At 33.9% G+C, this 18,064-nt stretch overlaps 1 protein-coding gene across 11 annotated transcripts in view; it reads left to right on the top strand.

Annotated features, from left to right (window-relative positions):
• Positions 1–18,064, top strand: part of VPS13B (vacuolar protein sorting 13 homolog B) — an 876,251-nt gene that overhangs the window by 49,493 nt on the left and 808,694 nt on the right. For all 11 annotated transcript variants that reach the window (XR_005022793.2, XR_008996232.1, XR_008996233.1 and 8 more), the window contains exons 4-5: positions 7,776–7,896; positions 17,388–17,555. Coding sequence is in view for 8 of the 11 variants with exons in the window: in XM_036876002.2 (XP_036731897.2) it covers positions 7,776–7,896; positions 17,388–17,555 (289 nt within the window). In the remaining 3 variants the exon portion in view is untranslated. The remainder of the gene's footprint in view (positions 1–7,775; positions 7,897–17,387; positions 17,556–18,064) is intronic.

Raw genomic sequence — 18,064 nt, 5'->3', positions numbered from 1 at the left:
CCAGTTTCATTCTCCTACATGTAGCTGTCCAGTTTTGCCAGCACCACCTGTTGAAGAGACTGTCATTTCGCCATTGTATGTCCATGGCTCCTTTATCAAATATTAATTGACCATATATGTCTGGGTTAATGTCTGGATTCTCTAGTCTGTTCCATTGGTCTGTGGCTCTGCTCTTGTGCCAGTACCAAATTGTCTTGATTACTATGGCTTTATAGTAGAGCTTGAAGTTGGGGAGTGAGATCCCCCCTACTTTATTCTTCTTTCTCAGGATTGCTTTGGCTATTCGGGGTCTTTGGTGTTTCCATATGAATTTTTGAATTATTTGTTCCAGTTCATTGAAGAATGTTGCTGGTAGTTTCATAGGGATTGCATCAAATCTGTATATTGCTTTGGGCAGGATGGCCATTTTAACGATATTAATTCTTCCTAGCCACGAGCATGGGATGAGTTTCCATCTGTTAGTGTCCCCTTTAATTTCTCTTAAGAGTGACTTGTAGTTTTCAGAGTATAAGTCTTTCACTTCTTTGGTTAGGTTTATTCCTAGGTATTTTATTTTTTTTGATGCAATTGTGAATGGAGTTGTTTTCCTGATTTCTCTCTCTGTTGGTTCATTGTTAGTATATAGGAAAGCCACAGATTTCTGTGTGTTGATTTTGTATCCTGCAACTTTGCTGTATTCCGATATCAGTTCTAGTAATTTTGGGGTGGAGTCTTTAGGGTTTTTTATGTACAGTATCATGTCATCTGCAAATAGTGACAGTTTAACTTCTTCTTTACCAATCTGGATTCCTTGTATTTCTTTATTTTGTCTGATTGCCGTGGCTAGGACCTCCAGTACTATGTTAAATAACAGTGGAGAGAGTGGGCATCCCTGTCTAGTTCCCGATCTCAGAGGAAATGCTTTCAGCTTCTCGCTGTTCAATATAATGTTGGCTGTGGGTTTATCATAGATGGCCTTTATTATGTTGAGGTACTTGCCCTCTATTCCCATTTTGCTGAGAGTTTTTAACATGAATGGATGTTGAACTTTGTCAAATGCTTTTTCAGCATCTATGGAGATGATCATGTGGTTTTTGTCTTTCTTTTTGTTGATGTGGTGGATGATGTTGATGGACTTTCGAATGTTGTACCATCCTTGCATCCCTGGAATGAATCCCACTTGGTCATGGTGTATGATCCTTTTGATGTATTTTTGAATTCGGTTTGCTAATATTTTGTTGAGTATTTTTGCATCTACGTTCATCAGGGATATTGGTCTGTAGTTTTCTTTTTTGGTGGGGTCTTTGCCTGGTTTTGGTATTAGGGTGATGTTAGCTTCATAGAATGAGTTTGGGAGTATCCCCTCCTCCTCTATTTTTTGGAAAACTTTAAGGAGAATGGGTATTATGTCTTCCCTGTATGTCTGATAAAATTCCGAGGTAAATCCATCTGGCCCGGGGATTTTGTTCTTTGGTAGTTTTTTGATTACCTCTTCAATTTCGTTGCTGGTAATTGGTCTGTTTAGATTTTCTGTTTCTTCCTGGGTCAATCTTGGAAGGTTATATTTTTCTAGGAAGTTGTCCATTTCTCCTAGGTTTCCCAGCTTGTTAGCATATAGGTTTTCATAGTATTCTCCAATAATTCTTTGCATTTCCGTGGGGTCCGTCGTGATTTTTCCTTTCTCGTTTCTGATATTGTTGATTTGTGTTGATTCTCTTTTCTTCTTAATAAGTCTGGCTAGAGGCTTATCTATTTTGTTTATTTTCTCGAAGAACCAGCTCTTGGTTTCATTGATTTTTGCTATTGTTTTATTCTTCTCAATTTTATTTATTTCTTCTCTGATCTTTATTATGTCCCTCCTTCTGCTGACCTTAGGCCTCATCTGTTCTTCTTTTTCCAATTTCGATAATTGTGACATTAGACCATTCATTTGGGATTGCTCTTCCTTTTTTAAATATGCTTGGATTGCTATATACTTTCCTCTTAAGACTGCTTTTGCTGTGTCCCACAGAAGTTGGGGCTTAGTGTTGTTGTTGTCATTTGTTTCCATATATTGCTGGATCTCCATTTTGATTTGGTCATTGATCCATTGATTATTTAGGAGCATGTTGTTAAGCCTCCATGTGTTTGTGAGCCTCTTTGCTTTCTTTGTACAGTTTATTTCTAGTTTTATGCCTTTGTGGTCTGAAAAGTTGGTTGGTAGGATTTCAATCTTTTGGATTTTACTGAGGCTCTTTTTGTGGCCTAGTATGTGGTCTATTCTGGAGAATGTTCCATGTGCACTTGAGAAGAATGTATATCCCGCTGCTTTTGGATGTAGAGTTCTATAGATGTCTATTAGGTCCATCTGCTCTACTGTGTTGTTCAGTGCTTCCGTGTCCTTACTCATTTTCTGCCCAGTGGATCTATCCTTTGGGGTGAGTGGTGTGTTGAAGTCTCCTAGAATGAATGCATTGCAGTCTATATCCCCCTTTAGTTCTGTTAGTATTTGTTTCACATATGCTGGTGCTCCTGTGTTGGGTGCATATATATTTAGAATGGTTATATCCTCTTGTTTGACTGAGCCCTTTATCATTATGTAGTGTCCTTCTTTATCTCTTGTTACTTTCTTTGTTTTGAAGTCTATTTTGTCTGATATTAGTACTGCAACCCCTGCTTTCTTCTCACTGTTGTTTGCTTGAAATATGTTTTTCCATCTCTTGACTTTTAGTCTGTACATGTCTTTGGGTTTGAGGTGAGTTTCTTGTAAGCAGCATATAGATGGGTCTTGCTTTTTTATCCATTCTGTTACTCTGTGTCTTTTGATTGGTGCATTCAACCCATTAACATTTAGGGTGACTATTGAAAGATATGTACTTATTGCCATTGCAGGCTTTAAATTCGTGGTTACCAAAGGTTCAAGGTTAGCCTCTTTAGTATCTTACTGCCTAACTTAGCTCGCTTATTGAGCTGTTATATACACTGTCTGGAGATTCTTTTCTTCTCTCCCTTCTTGTTCCTCCTCCTCGATTCTTCATATGTTGGGTGTTTTGTGCTGTGCTCTTTCTAGGAGTGCTCCCATCTAGAGCAGTCCCTGTAAGATGTTCTGTAGAGGTGGTTTGTGGAAAGCAAATTCCCTCAGCTTTTGTTTGTCTGGGAATTGTTTAATCCCACCGTCATATTTGAATGATAGTCGTGCTGGATACAGTATCCTTGGTTCAAGGCCCTTCTGTTTCATTGTATTAAATATATCATGCCATTCTCTTCTGGCCTGTAGGGTTTCTGTTGAGAAATCTGACGTTAGCCTAATGGGTTTCCCTTTATAGGTGACCTTTTTCTCTCTAGCTGCCTTTAACACTCTTTCCTTGTCCTTGATCTTTGCCATTTTAATTATTATGTGTCTTGGTGTTGCCCTTCTTGGATCCTTCCTGTTGGGGGTTCTGTGTATTTCCGTGGTCTGTTTGATTACTTCCTCCCCCAGTGTGGGGAAGTTTTCAGCAATTATTTCTTCTAAGATACTTTCCATCTCTTTGCCTCTCTCTTCTTCTTCTGGGACCCCTATAATACGGATATTGCTCCTTTTAGATTGGTCACACAGTTCTCTTAATATTGTTTCATTCCTGGAGATCCTTTTGTCTCTCTCTATGTCAGCTTCTATGCGTTCCTGTTCTCTGATTTCAATTCCATCAATGGCCTCTTGCATTCTATCCATTCTGCTTATAAACCCTTCCAGAGTTTGTTTCATTTCTGCGATCTCCTTTCTGGCATCTGTGATCTCTTTCCGGACTTCATCCCATTTTTCTTGCGTATTTCTCTGCATCTCTGTCAGCATGTTTATGATTCTTATTTTGAATTCTTTGTCAGGAAGACTGGTTAGGTCTGTCTCCTTCTCTGGTGTTGTCTCTGTGATCTTTGTCTGCCTGTAGCTTTGCCTTTTCATGGTGATAGGAATAGTCTGCAGAACTGGGACGAGTGACGGCTGGAAGGACTTCCTTGTTGGTTTGTGGTCCTCCTCTCCTGGGAGAACAGCGGCCTCTAGTGGCTTGTGCTGCGCAGCTGCGCACAGACAGGGTTTCTGCTTCCTGCCCGGCTGCTATGGAGTTAATCTCCACTGTTGCTGTGGGCGTGGCCTGGCTCGGGCAGCTACTCCAAAATGGTGGAGTCGCGTTGGAGCAGGAGCTGCTGGGAGGCTATTTATCTCCGTAAGGGGCCTCCCTGCTCCCTGCAGCCCAGGGGTTAGGGTGCCCTGAGATCCCGGGTTCCCTACCTCTGGATTAAGTGACCCGCCCTGCCCCTTTAAGACTTCCAAAAAGCACCCGCCAAAACAAAACAACGACCACAAAAAAAAACAAGAAAAAAAATTTTTTTTAATTAAAAAAAAAAAGGTGGTCGTTCGTTTTTCTTTATTCTCCGGTGCCAGCCTCAGGCCTCTGCTCACCGGTCTTTCTGCCCTGTTTCCCTAATATTGGGGTCCCTGTCCCTTTAAGACTTCCAAAAAGCGCTCGCCAAAACAAAGCAGCAAAAAAGCAAAAAAAAAATAATGGTCGCGCGCTTTTCTTATGTCCTCTGTCGCCCAGCCTCCAGTGCCTGCTCACTGTTCTTGCTGCCCTGTTTTCCCAGTATCGAGGGCCCTGCACTCTGGCCCGGATGGCTGGGGCTGGGTGTTCGGCAGCCCTGGGTTCCGTCTCCCTCCCGCTCTGCCCGCTCCTCTCCCGCCGGGAACTGGGGGGAGGGGCGCTCGGCTCCCGCGGGGCCGGGGCTTGTATCTCACCCACTTCGCGAGGCGTTGGGTTCTCTCAGGTGCGGATGTGGTCTGGATATTGTCCTGTGTCCTCTGGTCTTTATTCTAGGAAGGGTTGTCTTTGTTATATTTTCATAGATATATGTTGTTTTGGGAGGAGATTTCCGCTGCTCTACTCACGCCGCCATCTTCCGCCCCCTCTTAGCTAGCATTTTTGAGAACAGTGTTTCTTTTATTAGAAATCACATTTTCAATGAAGTAAAACATGTAATAGTTCTAAGTGATGCATACTGGTTAAAAGCAGATGAACTCAAATGACAGAAGTAATTCCAGTTTTGATAGTCAATATTATAATTTTTTTGCTTTATTTTTATTTAGTTGCAGGATTTGGATGGAAACTGACTTTTAATTGATACAATTAAAATGTAATTGAAATGTAAACAAGTTCAAATTATCAAAAGTATTATTTTCCAATTATATATATGCAACCTTAATTCCTAACCATAATTAAGAAAGAAGTATTTACACATTTGGTAATGTTTGTTTCATAGTATATATTCCTATGGGTACTATAATTAGTGCTCATTTTAAAAGTACACTAAAATTTCAGATTTATTATAAATTTTTTAAAGCAAATAATTTAGTTTGTTCTTCTTTTTATAATAAAAATGTGTAGTTCATAGGGAAGCTTTATTCACTGTTTTTTTTTCTTAACTATTAACTATTCTGCACTTTACTCTTATTTGCTTTTAGTAACTTTTTAAAAATAAAATAAAAATAATTTGTTCTTTCTTTTGGTTTAAAATGTTTGTCATCTCATGTATGCCAAATTTATTGGACTGCAATAGTTTTAGTGCATTTTGGCTGCAATGTTTATTATGACATCACTGTAATCTATATACAGTATGTGATTTCAGATGGTTTCAGTGTTAAATATTTTCATAATTATGCTAGTTTTGGCAATTCACTTGGAACTTTTTCACATCTCTTTAATGAACATGTTTTACTTCTAGGCTTTTGAAACAACCATATGTTTCAAAAGTTAATAGTGTATTTTTAATGTTAATGTTGTACAGAAGTGTATGACTACAGACAATTTTAAGGATGTAAGTTGAAGTAAAAGTAATTACAGTAAGGTTTTCACAGTAGTAGTCTTGTAGTATTTAGAGACTATAACATCTCCCCCCAAATAACAGAGGGTGTCATTATAAAGATTGAATAGTGGAGTTTTTTTTGTGGAATGAAACACTGTGAAGTTTGTTTTTCATTAACTTATAATGAATGTAAGTTCATGTGAAATTCTTTTTATTGTTCATGGCAAATCTCTTTTTACTTCTATTGAAGTTTCAAATAGATTGTTTTCCTTTTCTAATAATATGTCTCTAATATCTGAAACCATCTTGTAAACGATTGCTATCTTGTAAATGATTCATCTTTTATTATTTATAATTTTCTTAATATGCTATTTAATGAGAATTTTTTTCTAAAGTTGTCTAAATTTTTGTTTTAATTTACTTTAGTACCCTATTAGACTGGTAAATTTAGTGGTTATCCTTTTTATTCTTGAAATTTCTCTACAAATACTTAAAATAGAAAAAGTAGATTTATCACCATTCTTATATTATAAAATAGTTTTATTATTGATTAATGAGTTGGTAATGCACACAGTATACCATCAGTCACTCTTTGTGTTGGTATCTTTGATCTCTCACTTACCATATGCTTCTATCCTTCAAGCAAAATATGCTTTTTTGTCCCCAAAAAGGACTAAGAAGACGTTCAGATGCCTTTTACTTCTTTACTACTCCATCTGTTTCTGCCTTGTAATGCCTGTCTTCTTGAAATAGCAGTCTTTGCCTATTGTTTCTACTTTAATGTCTCATTCATTCTTTGTACTATTTACTATTCTACTCCTGTCCCGCTACTGTAACCTGTTAAATCTCCTTTCTTATAGGTTATTCACATCTTCCTCCTATTTACCAAATCTTGAAACATGTCAACTAGAATGAAGACTGAGGACATTTCTATAGGTCTTAACATTACCCCATTTTTATTGAACTGGTCCATGCCTTTAGCTTTTGGTATTATTCTGACATCTTAAAAATTATATTCTTTAGCTTTATTTGAATAATCATCATTCCTTGTACATGCTATACATATTTATACTGTTTTGCTTTTGCATGTAGTTTCCTCCCTACTTAGCCTCCATTCTTAACCTAAAACATTCCTATACTCATTAAGGGTGTGACTAACTTCTCTAGTTCTTGCAAATAGAATGACTCTGTTTGTGTCTCTAACTTAAAAACAAACAAAAAGGTCTTCTGTAGAATTAGTTGTATGTGTTTTCAATAGATTCTAAACTCCTTGAGGAAAGGTATATATATATATAATCTATTTCTGTAAGTCTAGCAGTTTAGCACGTAAGAGCATATATAAACTTTTGAGTCAAGGCAGGAAACAAGTATTGACTTGTACTATGTAATTAAGGGAATAAATTTCAAAGGTATGTATGATTTATTGAAGTTTCTTTGTTGCACATATCAAAACCCAATTAAACTTTATGTCTAATTTGAATAATTCAGTGAACATTACTAAGTAGGATACAAAGATTTTAAGGATGATTAAGATTAATCATTAAAGATTATTAACAGGATACTTGGATTCTTAGTTTAACTTGTAAAATAGTGAGGGCCTTAACATGTAAATAACAAATAGAGGAAAATTAAGACCATTTCCACTTAGTTTGTACTCAGAGATGGAAAGTGTTTAAAACGTCCATTGAATAGTCTTTTGCTAAAGCCATATATGAATTCTTTTGACATTATCAAGTGGTTTATTTAGATATCAACTAGAGAAAGGAAGAATTTGTGATTTTAAACTACTAGTTATTTTGAAATGCTGTTTGAGAATGCAAATTAGGAAAATTGGCTACATAGTTTTTTAGAGCTAAAAAATAAAATTAGAGTAGTCTAGTTAATCACATTTAGTAACCATAAACTGCATATTTCCAACAAACTTTTCCTAATTCTTAAATGGTGATTGATGCTTTTCTTATTTTTCTTTAAAATAAAAATAGGATGACCATGAAAGCTGTGGTTCTAATTCTACCAACCGTAGTACTACTGACAACACAAAATCATCAGTAAAACCCCGAAGAATTCAGCAGGTTGCTCCCACAGATCCTGATTTACCACCAGGTAACTTTTAATGGGATTGATGAAGCCAAAATTTCAGTTGTTATTAATCACTGTTGTAGCCCTTTATAAAAATACACATTCAGTATTCTTTAATGTCATAAAATATTTAGACTGTATGTGCATGATGTGAGAGCAAATTGAGTCCAGAGTCCTCACTAACATCTTCCATTCAAATTTCAGTGCTCTTTTGTAGTAGGTTGTTCCTTAAGTTTCTTTCTTAACCTCTTCTCCAAGCAGACTTCCATCTGGTTTTCTCGCTCATAGTATCTTTGTTCCCCTTGCTTCTTGATAAACAGAGGAAGACACGAGATTGTTCTGAGTTTCTGGAAACTATAAAACTCACTAACAGAATCACAGAATTTTTTAACTGGAGGAGACTATCTTCATTTTCTGAAATTTTTATTTATTTGAAACAGCAGTGGCTTACAAATAACAGGCTCTTTGTAAATATTTAATGAAGGAAAAAAAATGATCTTTACATGTCACCTTTTGGCCAAAGTGCATTGCTGCCTTTTTAGTTAGGAATTGGTTATCAGTCTCTTCTCTTTTGATTTTATCACTTTTTTTCTCTGAATATAGTTGACCTTGGTATAGGCTTGTTTTCTGTGCCAAAGGTTTGTAGACTTTCTGCTGGTTTTAATCCAGTTTATTTTTGCTAGTCTTCTGGCATCATCTGCTTTACTTGTAAGAGCCTGGAGTTAGGTACACCATTTAATAGCAATTCTTTCAGATAGGTGTTCTAAGTTATATTTGAATTGAATGTTTCTTTTTATTTTCTTCTTTTTTTAATTGAGATGCTTTATTAAAAAATTCTGGCTTCTCTTTATTTTTTGAAATTGGGCATTATTCTTTTTGTGTGTATGTGGGGATGTCGTGTAGCAGATATTATGGATCACCTCTTATAGCAATGATTTTTTTTATGTTGAGGTACATAATATGCACCTCATAATAAAATGCACAAATTTTAATGTAGAGCTTAATGAATTTTAACATGTGTTTATGCTCATGTAACCATTGCCCAGACCAAGATGTCAAGTATTCTTGTTAATTTTTTTTTCCCCTTCACCTATTTCACCCATCCCTCTGTACTCTTCCCCTATGGTAACCACTAGTCTGTACTGTGTTTATAAGTCTATTTCAGTTTTGTTTGTTCATTTGTTGAATTGAGCATTCCAAAATAATGTTATAATTATGGTAATGCTGATGCTTTGTATTCTTTAGAACTGTACTAAACAGGTCTCTGTAATCCCTCTGGCTTTAAAATGGATTAATTGCTATAGTGGGAGAAGGTGCCAGAAAGAAGAAACTTTACTTCTGAATGCTTCTAATGTTAGAGTACTGTGATAGTTCCAGAACTTTCTAAATTTTTTCTTACTGAGGAACTCCTTGGGAAAAACCCCTGCTGAATTAAATTAAATTGTAAATTAAATTAAACTGTAGCTTATTCTTATTTTTGAAGTGGGTAACCCTATACCCCTGCAAATTTAAGACTACATGTTCCCTCAAAATTTCTTATACCAGCTCATTGTATAGAATACTCTCCATCAAAATTCTGGCAAAGAATAATCAGGTTTAAGTGCAACTGTGACATCTTGTTACAGTTTTTTTTCTTTAAAGAAAGATTTGTTTAAGAAAAATTTAAAGCTTTGGTCAGTTGTTTCTTTCACAGATAAAAATCTTCTATGGGCTAACCTGCGTATACTCAAAACAGGTCCCAGACTTTTAATGATCATTTAGAGGCTGTATTAGAATTTATATTGATACTCAGAATTGGGAGAACTGGCCTATTTTTTAGGAGCATAGAACATAAGAACATAAATATAACATAAGACATCGTATTTTTAGTGGCAAAAAACAGAGTTGTCTTCTACCTGAACTACTTGAGGTTGCTTTCGGATTAGCACCTGCTTTTCTGCTTTACCTAATAGGAGGACTCATATCCTCTTTATAGTGACATAAGTCACAGTTAGTTTAGGAAGTAAATGAACTTGTTGGGTAATTACTAGGAGGTAGAGCAGCTACATTTAATTGTGATATCAGTAAAAAAAAAAAAGGATAATTTGAGAATCCAGTTGGATAATGGTAAATCATTTTATTTAAAGGTTAACGTATATGATTATTTGAGGACTCATTTATGGCAACTTTATGCTGCCTGGTAACCACATTAAGGTTCTTCTATGGTAGAGATGAATTCCTGTTCACAATTTTCTAGGGCAAAGTTATTTATCTCTGGTTACAATTTTGGAGTTTGAACATTTACATAGATCCAGAGATGCTGTTGGACAAAAGTTTTAGTGTTAGCAGTAGTTATTTGTTGGATATCTTTGAAGGATGGGTGGCTCTATAATAGGGAAAGGATGTAAGTCAACATCTTTATCTTCTTTGCAATCTCTGTTCTTGGTATCTAGAACAGTCTTTTTCATCTTATGGATCCTGACCAATAAATGCATTGTGAAAACAATTTTGTGGTTCATGGCAAGCATTTAAAAAATATATGGCATAGAACAGAAAACTTCATAGCATGTAGTAAAGGTTAATAATAGTTCAAGAAACTTGGGTTTATGTGTGCACTTGTGCTGGATTATGATACAGTATTTCTCACTGGGAGAGAAGTCAGAAGAGTAAATCTGACTGATTCAAAGTATACACATTTTCTTTCAGTTTATGATATAAAGTCTGGGACTTTCAATTACTGCTAATAACAGTTTTGAATTGTGAGTGTAGCATGTCCTATAAAATATGCTGACAATTCCTATTTAGAGAAAAAGTTTAAGGATGTTTACTTCTTTGTTCATCATTCTTTCCTTGGTATTCTTTTTATTTCTATAAAGTGAGACTACTTCTAAACTAGATATGTAGATTATTCAGTTCTGTGCTCTTTGAAGTGTATATAGCCTTTGGCTTTTATTGAAGATCATTTAAACAAGTCCTTTATGGCTGTTTCTGCATTTGCTTTAAGATGGCTTTCAAGAGTATTGTCCTTTAATTTATTCATGGTCTTTGAATTAACTGATATGTTTTTCTTTATTAAATAGTCATTCATCAAAAAGAATTCCTACTTGTTTACTAGGAATCTCAGAGATAAATTTTGTGTTCCATTTGCATAGCTTCCTTTTTCTTGTTTTTGTCATATAATTATCTTTTCCATACTTTCACTCAGAATATATGCATATATATATATATATATATATATATGTATGCATGCATATGGTTTAATAGAAATATTCAGAGTGCAGATAAACTAAAAACTATGTTGTCCACTGGATCTGAAATTATGACTTAGTCATCTTTGATCTTCATCATCTAACATAGAGGTTGGCAAACATTTTCTGTAAAGGGCCAGTTATTAAGTATTTTAGGCTTTGCAAGCCATGTATTTTCTGTTGCAGCTGTTCCACTCTTTTGATGTAGCATGAAATCAGCCATAAATGATAAGTAAACATGTACATGGCTGTGTTCCAGTAAAACTTTATTTACAAAAACATGATATAGACCTCATCTTGCCAGCCCCAATCTAATACAATGTCTGGTTTGTAATAGGCATTTATGTATTTATTGCACTGCACAAAAATTGAAATGTTCAAAGATCACTGTTTTCAGACTTTAATAATAAGAGTTATAGAGTCATTGAAATATGGAATCAGAAGCTACTTTAGATTTTCTGTTTTAGCAGTATAGCTTTTTTTGGGACATAGACGCTTGAAAATCAGTTGTAAAGGTTATAGACTCACAATGCACATTCAAAATTTGCATGTAACTTTAGGGTGTTCACATACCCTCTGAAGTCCATCTGTAGACTCCAGCTAAGCCTCTGTTCTAGCCCACATTTTGTGGATAGAAAATGGAAACTCAGATATTTAGGTGTACATGAGAGCTATTATTAAATTAGTAGGCATTTACTAAAGATTTTGTTTTCTGTAGAAAATAATATGAGATGGAAGATAAAGATTGTGCATGTTTAAATGCTTGCTATTTGGGCTGCTAAGGCTTGATTTTCTAAAAATTCTCTTGAAGGGATTTTAATAGTAGTTGTAGAATATGTCAGATAATTTAAGAATATTTGTGTATATCAACTGTTCAAAGACCCTGAGCCCAAAATGGCAGTGTATTATAGAAGACAGCATGATCATTTCCTATTTACCTGTGGGAAGTGCACATGAATTTAAATCTTATCTAATCACTATCTCTTTCTAGAACTGTGAGAGTAGAGAAGACCTCATTGCAAATGAAAAAGAATTGCATAGCTTATTTCATATCTATTTTTATGCTTTTAGTATTCTAATATCTTCCATTAACATTTTCTGGAAAAGCCATTTTTTAAATAAGTGGCAAATTGTATTAGTTATGTGCACATGTTAACCTCTACTTTCAGTGAGTTGACACAGCAAAGTGTTATGTTTACTTTATGTACCAGTCCAAAGACTAGGTTCTACCTGAAGCTCAGGCTCCTTTTTTCTTGAGGCTCTGCTTTGAATCTGTTGCTTTTAACCTTTGCAAGAGGAGAGTCTGAAGAAGACCTGTCTACTTCTTAATACCTCCAGGCTGAACACGATACATTTCTTCTGCCCAGATTTCATTGTGGAATACAATTTGCATGGATATTATGTATGTCTTAAAAGTCATATATCAGTAACAATTCTACATTTTCAAGGGAAAGCACAAAATATTGATGATAGCTAGCTATTTCTGCCACACAGATGTTCTTTCTCATTTACATATTGAACCTTTAAAAGTCAGATATGCCTCAAACTTATTTTGTCAATAGTTTTAAAGATATCCAATGTTTATACTTTATTACAGAGAATGTTAAAATTGGAAAGCTTTTATTTTATTCTAATTAGATTAAATTTTAAAACATTGCTTAGTGAAGGCAGACTGTTCAATTCCCTAAATCTTTTTTGCTGTATAAATGAGAATATACTAGAGCAGCTCATTGTAGGCTACCCTTGCTCTCAAAGAATTAATTGCTTAGTATAGGAGACTTTGTGAACCACTAACTGCAGTGCAAAGCCAAAGCAAAGAGGAGCTCTAAGGAGGCACAAGTAATATTTTTAGGGTACTAAAAGGAAGGAGTGTTTAAGTCCAGGCTTCCAAAACACACAGGTAAAATAGAGAAGCAATAAGAGATTGAAAATTAAAAGGTGGGAAATGACATAACAGACAAATATGATCCAAAGATAAATCTGTATTTATGGCATAAAATCAGGCAAAATGAAACTTAAGGCAAAAGCATTAACTGAGATACATAATAGATAATAAATTATAATAAAAGGTACAGTTCTCCAAAAGAAATACATGATTACTGTGTGCCTAACAACTTACTTTTGAAATGTGATAGCTCAGGAAGAAAAATCCCAAAACTGGATCCTGGAATATGAAAATTAAAAAGGTTGGTTTGGTAGATACATGAAAACCTCCGTCCCCAGCAGATAAGATGTTGTACATTTTTTTTTGTGCACACACTGGTTATCTACAGACATTGAAAAAGACTTGGTCAAAAAGAAGTCTTGACAGGTTTCGAAAAGTCACTATAATAAATACCATCCTTTCTGGCCATGATACAATTAAATTAGAATGTAGTTACTGATACATTTAAATTTACCTTTACCATTTAATTTTCTGTTTTATCTCTGTAAGCTCAGATTTTCATTTTTCTATTTCCAGTCGCATGCTGATCATTTACTTTTCAGATTCCTGAAATAGTTGCTCCATATATTCTTTACAGGTTTTATGGCTGCATTCAGTGGAAAAGACAGAGTGGAATGCACTTTATCTTACCCCAAACTGGCACCTGTTAACCTGTTGCACAACTTTCAGATCTTTTTCAGTATGGTATACATACACATACAGACATTTTCTTTTGTAACTTGAATTTTTTACTTCATATTAGGAACATGTTATAGGACATTAACATTTTTCACATTGTTATTTCAATCACTGGCATGTATTACATTTTGTAATTATTCTATAGTTTCTTTGTTCCCTTTTTGTTTGACATTTAGGTTATTTTTCATTTTTCATTTTGTAAAATGCTTTAACAAATATACTGGTGGGTAAATATGCACACACCCTTGTTTATTTTCTTAGGAGAAATTCTTACCAATTTATAGAATCAAAATTTATGAGTAATTTTAAGGTTTTTGTATGTTTGGCCAAATTACCCTGTGAAAAAATTAATATTTTCTTCCAACCACATTTTTTTGTCCACTGCTGTTTTTTATTATTAAAAAATATTTATTTGGAACTTCTGTAGATGGAAAATGCTGTCATATATTTCATTGCTAATTGGGATTACCATTTTTTAACATTTTATTCTCTTCATCACTATGTAGGAAAGCTGATTTTTACATTTTGTTAGCTGATGAGTATTCACTTGAGTCTTTTGCAACTTCTCAACTGCATCTTTTGCATTTTCTATATAAAAAATACATTCATTCTTTGTGTAATGATAATTTGGTTTTCCTTGTCTGTACTTATACTTATTTCTCTTTTTTATCTTTATTTAGTTGTTTAGAATTTCTGTGACATCTTAAATAATACTGATAGTGAGTATCCTCAACTCAAAGCTATTTCTTTTTTAGTTCCTACAGTAACTCCCCTAAGTTATCTTATAGTTACCAAGTCTGATAGATGCTTTTTTAATTCATGTTTTATTGAACCTGTCTACTGCATTGACATTAAAGAATCCTTATTCTTCCCTTAACCTTTTAAAAGCGTTTTACTTTGAAATAATTTGAATGTTCCAAAAAAGGCAAGAATCATTATGAAGAACTTATTTTCCCTAAGTTGCCTGTATGATGCTGCATAACTCCCAAATAAATTTTATACCAAAAACTTGATCAAGACATTTTTTGGTACCGTAACCAAGTCATCAACCATGGAATTTCTCATTTTGAGCAACTTGGCTTCCCAGTGACCATATTAAGATAAATTGATTTCAGATGTTGTTTCTTTGTATCCAGAATTATTTGATACATGCCATTAATTTAAGAATGGCAGAGAAATAGATATAATTTTTGCCCTCTAGGACTTCATAGTTTAACAGACAAGGTAAGTACACATAAACACATGCAAGTGGCTGTAGAAACATAAGCCTAAGAAAAGTGGTAAAGACAGTCTCCTTAGTGTTGATATAGTGGGGGCCATTGGAGAAGAGGATATAGGGAAGAGGACATTCATACGTGGCTTGAATGAGAAGGTAGAATAGACAAAAAAACTATTCTAAACAGAAGGAAGAATATGAATTCATGAAGTCAATGACAATTCATAGTGTTTTATCTGCTCCTGTGGGCATAGAAGTATGTGTTTGGAGGAAGGGGATTTGTGGGTTGCAGAGTGTTGGATATTGATGGTAATTTCTGGAAAGATAACTAGGTTGTTGTTTTACAGCCACTTACTAGGATAGTTCTTAGCTCCAGAGTGACCTTGAATTTTCAAATGTGGAATAGATTTTGATTTGAACAGACTTCCAGGGAGTATCTATGAGAGCTTTTGGATCTGCTGTTTGATACTCTTCTGTAGCTCATGTATTTATTAGTTATTAGATCACTTAGTATTAATATAGTTATTATGAGGGATTAAAGAGATGATGTGTTATTGAGTTCATCAGTTAGTCACTGTTACTTTAGGGTTGCATTTTTAATAAGGGAACATCAACAGTCTTCTATAGAAGTAGTTTTTCTTTTGAGATGTTTGATTCTTTCACTTTGGTAAAACAGTTGACTTATTCTTTTGAGATGAGTGGCTTATCTCAATTTGTATGTCAGTTTTACAATGAGATACTGAAGGAAAATATTAAAAAAATACATGAAAAATCCATCAGTAGTGTTATGTCAGTAAAAATATTTATAGTTATATGTTTCTATGACTTTTCATTATACATTATTTTTCCCAATCTATCTTTGAGAGTTTTTGTTTTGAAGATAATGAAAGCCCAAGAGCTCTTAAGAGGTTTTATGAATTCCTTATTGATGACACATTTTTCAAAAATAGGAAAAACAATTTTAGTTACATTTCTTGACTACTTAGAAACAGGATGTTAATTTTTGTTTTTATTTTTAACATCTGTGTTGAGTACCATAAGGGAATATACATTCTAAGGTTGAAAATTTTGATATTTAAAATTTCTTTTGGAAGCTTAATTTGTTAGGCATTCAACTATTTACACTTACGAATCATAATCTTGTACAAGAGTATTTATTGCCATAAGTTTATGATATTTTGAATGTTAATTTCTAGCATATGATAATTGGCACTCTAAAAGCTGCTGATAGTTTTTGTATATGACAAAAATTTGAACTTAGTAATTTACATTTCTTTTCTTTTTTATCTATTGGGAATGAATAAAGGAGTTAGTTTTTGCAAACATGTTATGGTTGAATATTTAAATACACTTTCTCCCAGCAGGCTTTGGTGTAGATGTTAACAATGTCAGTTGCTGACAGAAGTTGATTCTGTTTTGTCCAGTAAAGAACACAAGATTGTTATGTTATGAAATAGCTAAAAATGTAATTAGCTTTTAAATAGGTTTTATAGTGGAAACTACATTTGAATAAAGTGAAGTTTTTAATCTTGTATGTCTTTTTAATGCTCCTTATATTTGTATTTTAAGTTAAATTCCTGAATAATGTATCTATACAAATATATATAGTGTGAGAAACTTCCACACTAGCATGAAAGTAAAGGAACACTTTTGTACATTTTGGGCAAGTTTTGGGATAAGAGAATGTTCACTAGTTCTGTGGTTTTGAATTTTTAAAAAACTATTTCAGTTTCTCTTTTATTTCCCTGTGTTCTCATTAAGCATTCTCTTTCCTTCTATACATTTCTTTTTTCTTCATTGTGTTCTTTTTTTCTCCTTCTTTCTTAAATTCTCTCTGTATTTTCTTCCTCATTCATACTCTCTCCCCATCCTGTTTCAATATTGTATATTAGTAAGTGGAAATAGTTGAAACCATTATGATGGTCATGTTTATCCTTTCTTTCTTCTTCCAGGGCTAACTTTGAAATATTTTTATGGCTATTAAAGTAGGAAGACAAGATAGCAGCTGGTTCAAAAAGAAAAAAGAAGCTTAAATAATCTATTCTTCTACTGTATTGTATAATCAGCATATAGTAACATTGTTTGATTTGGCAAAATGTTTATAAAATAAGCAGAAACCATACAGAATACTTTTGTAGTATAGGATTATTATAGGCATCTAGTTTTATGTTATTCAAAAGGTACGATCTCTGTGATTTCTCTTAGTATATGAATACTTCACTATATAGAACTTCTCAGTAATGATTTTTGTTGGTCTGGATTTGCTACTTATTAGCTGTGTCATTCTGGCAAGCCTGCTTTTGCCTGTCTGACTGACTGTTAGTTTCCTCTTTGCAAAATATGCTAAATGATACCCAACTTTCACATACATTAAGATCATTGGCACTTAAAGAATAATTATTGACAAGGCATGTGACTAATTTAATCCTTTTTTCTCCCTCTTTTATAGGTTATGTGCAAAGTCTGATCAGACGAGTTGTAAATAATGTAAATATTGTTATAAATAATCTCATACTAAAATATGTTGAAGATGATATTGTTCTTTCAGTCAATATTACTTCTGCAGAATGCTATACAGTAGGTGAATTATGGGATCGTGCATTCATGGATATTTCTGGTGAGTTTGAAGAATAGTATAGATTTTTTTCACTATTGAAACAGTTGTCTTGGATTTTAAACCTTTTTGGGCCAACTGGCTCTTTGATAAATCTGATAAAAGCTTTATACCTTCAACCTGGAAAAATGCACGTATGTAACATTTATCATTAATTGCAGGAGGTTCATAAACCCTCAGATTAAGAAATCCCAGACTTGTTCTTTAGTATCCTTAATCTTTATTCTTTCTTAAGTATCACATGCTTGTTTCAAAAATGATACATAATGTTTTACAATACTGTGGGTTGTAATAATAAAAATTAAATAATTTTAAAATGAATAATTTAGTTAAAAATTTTAATGTTTTTGAAGGAGAAAAGGGATCATGTTGCTTTTGCATAACTCAGTAATGGTAAAACAATGTATCTGACCGACTTACATTTTAGGTTTGTATATTCTAGTGCATATTAGGGACTTCTGGATAGTCCTGAAGCCCTCTTTAATTATTGCATGCTACATTCTCCTGCTTAT

This window comes from Manis pentadactyla, chromosome 3 (genome assembly GCF_030020395.1).
Source record: "Manis pentadactyla isolate mManPen7 chromosome 3, mManPen7.hap1, whole genome shotgun sequence".
In the NCBI taxonomy this organism is placed as follows: Eukaryota; Metazoa; Chordata; class Mammalia; order Pholidota; family Manidae; genus Manis; species Manis pentadactyla.
This window is presented reverse-complemented; position numbering and strand designations above follow the sequence as displayed.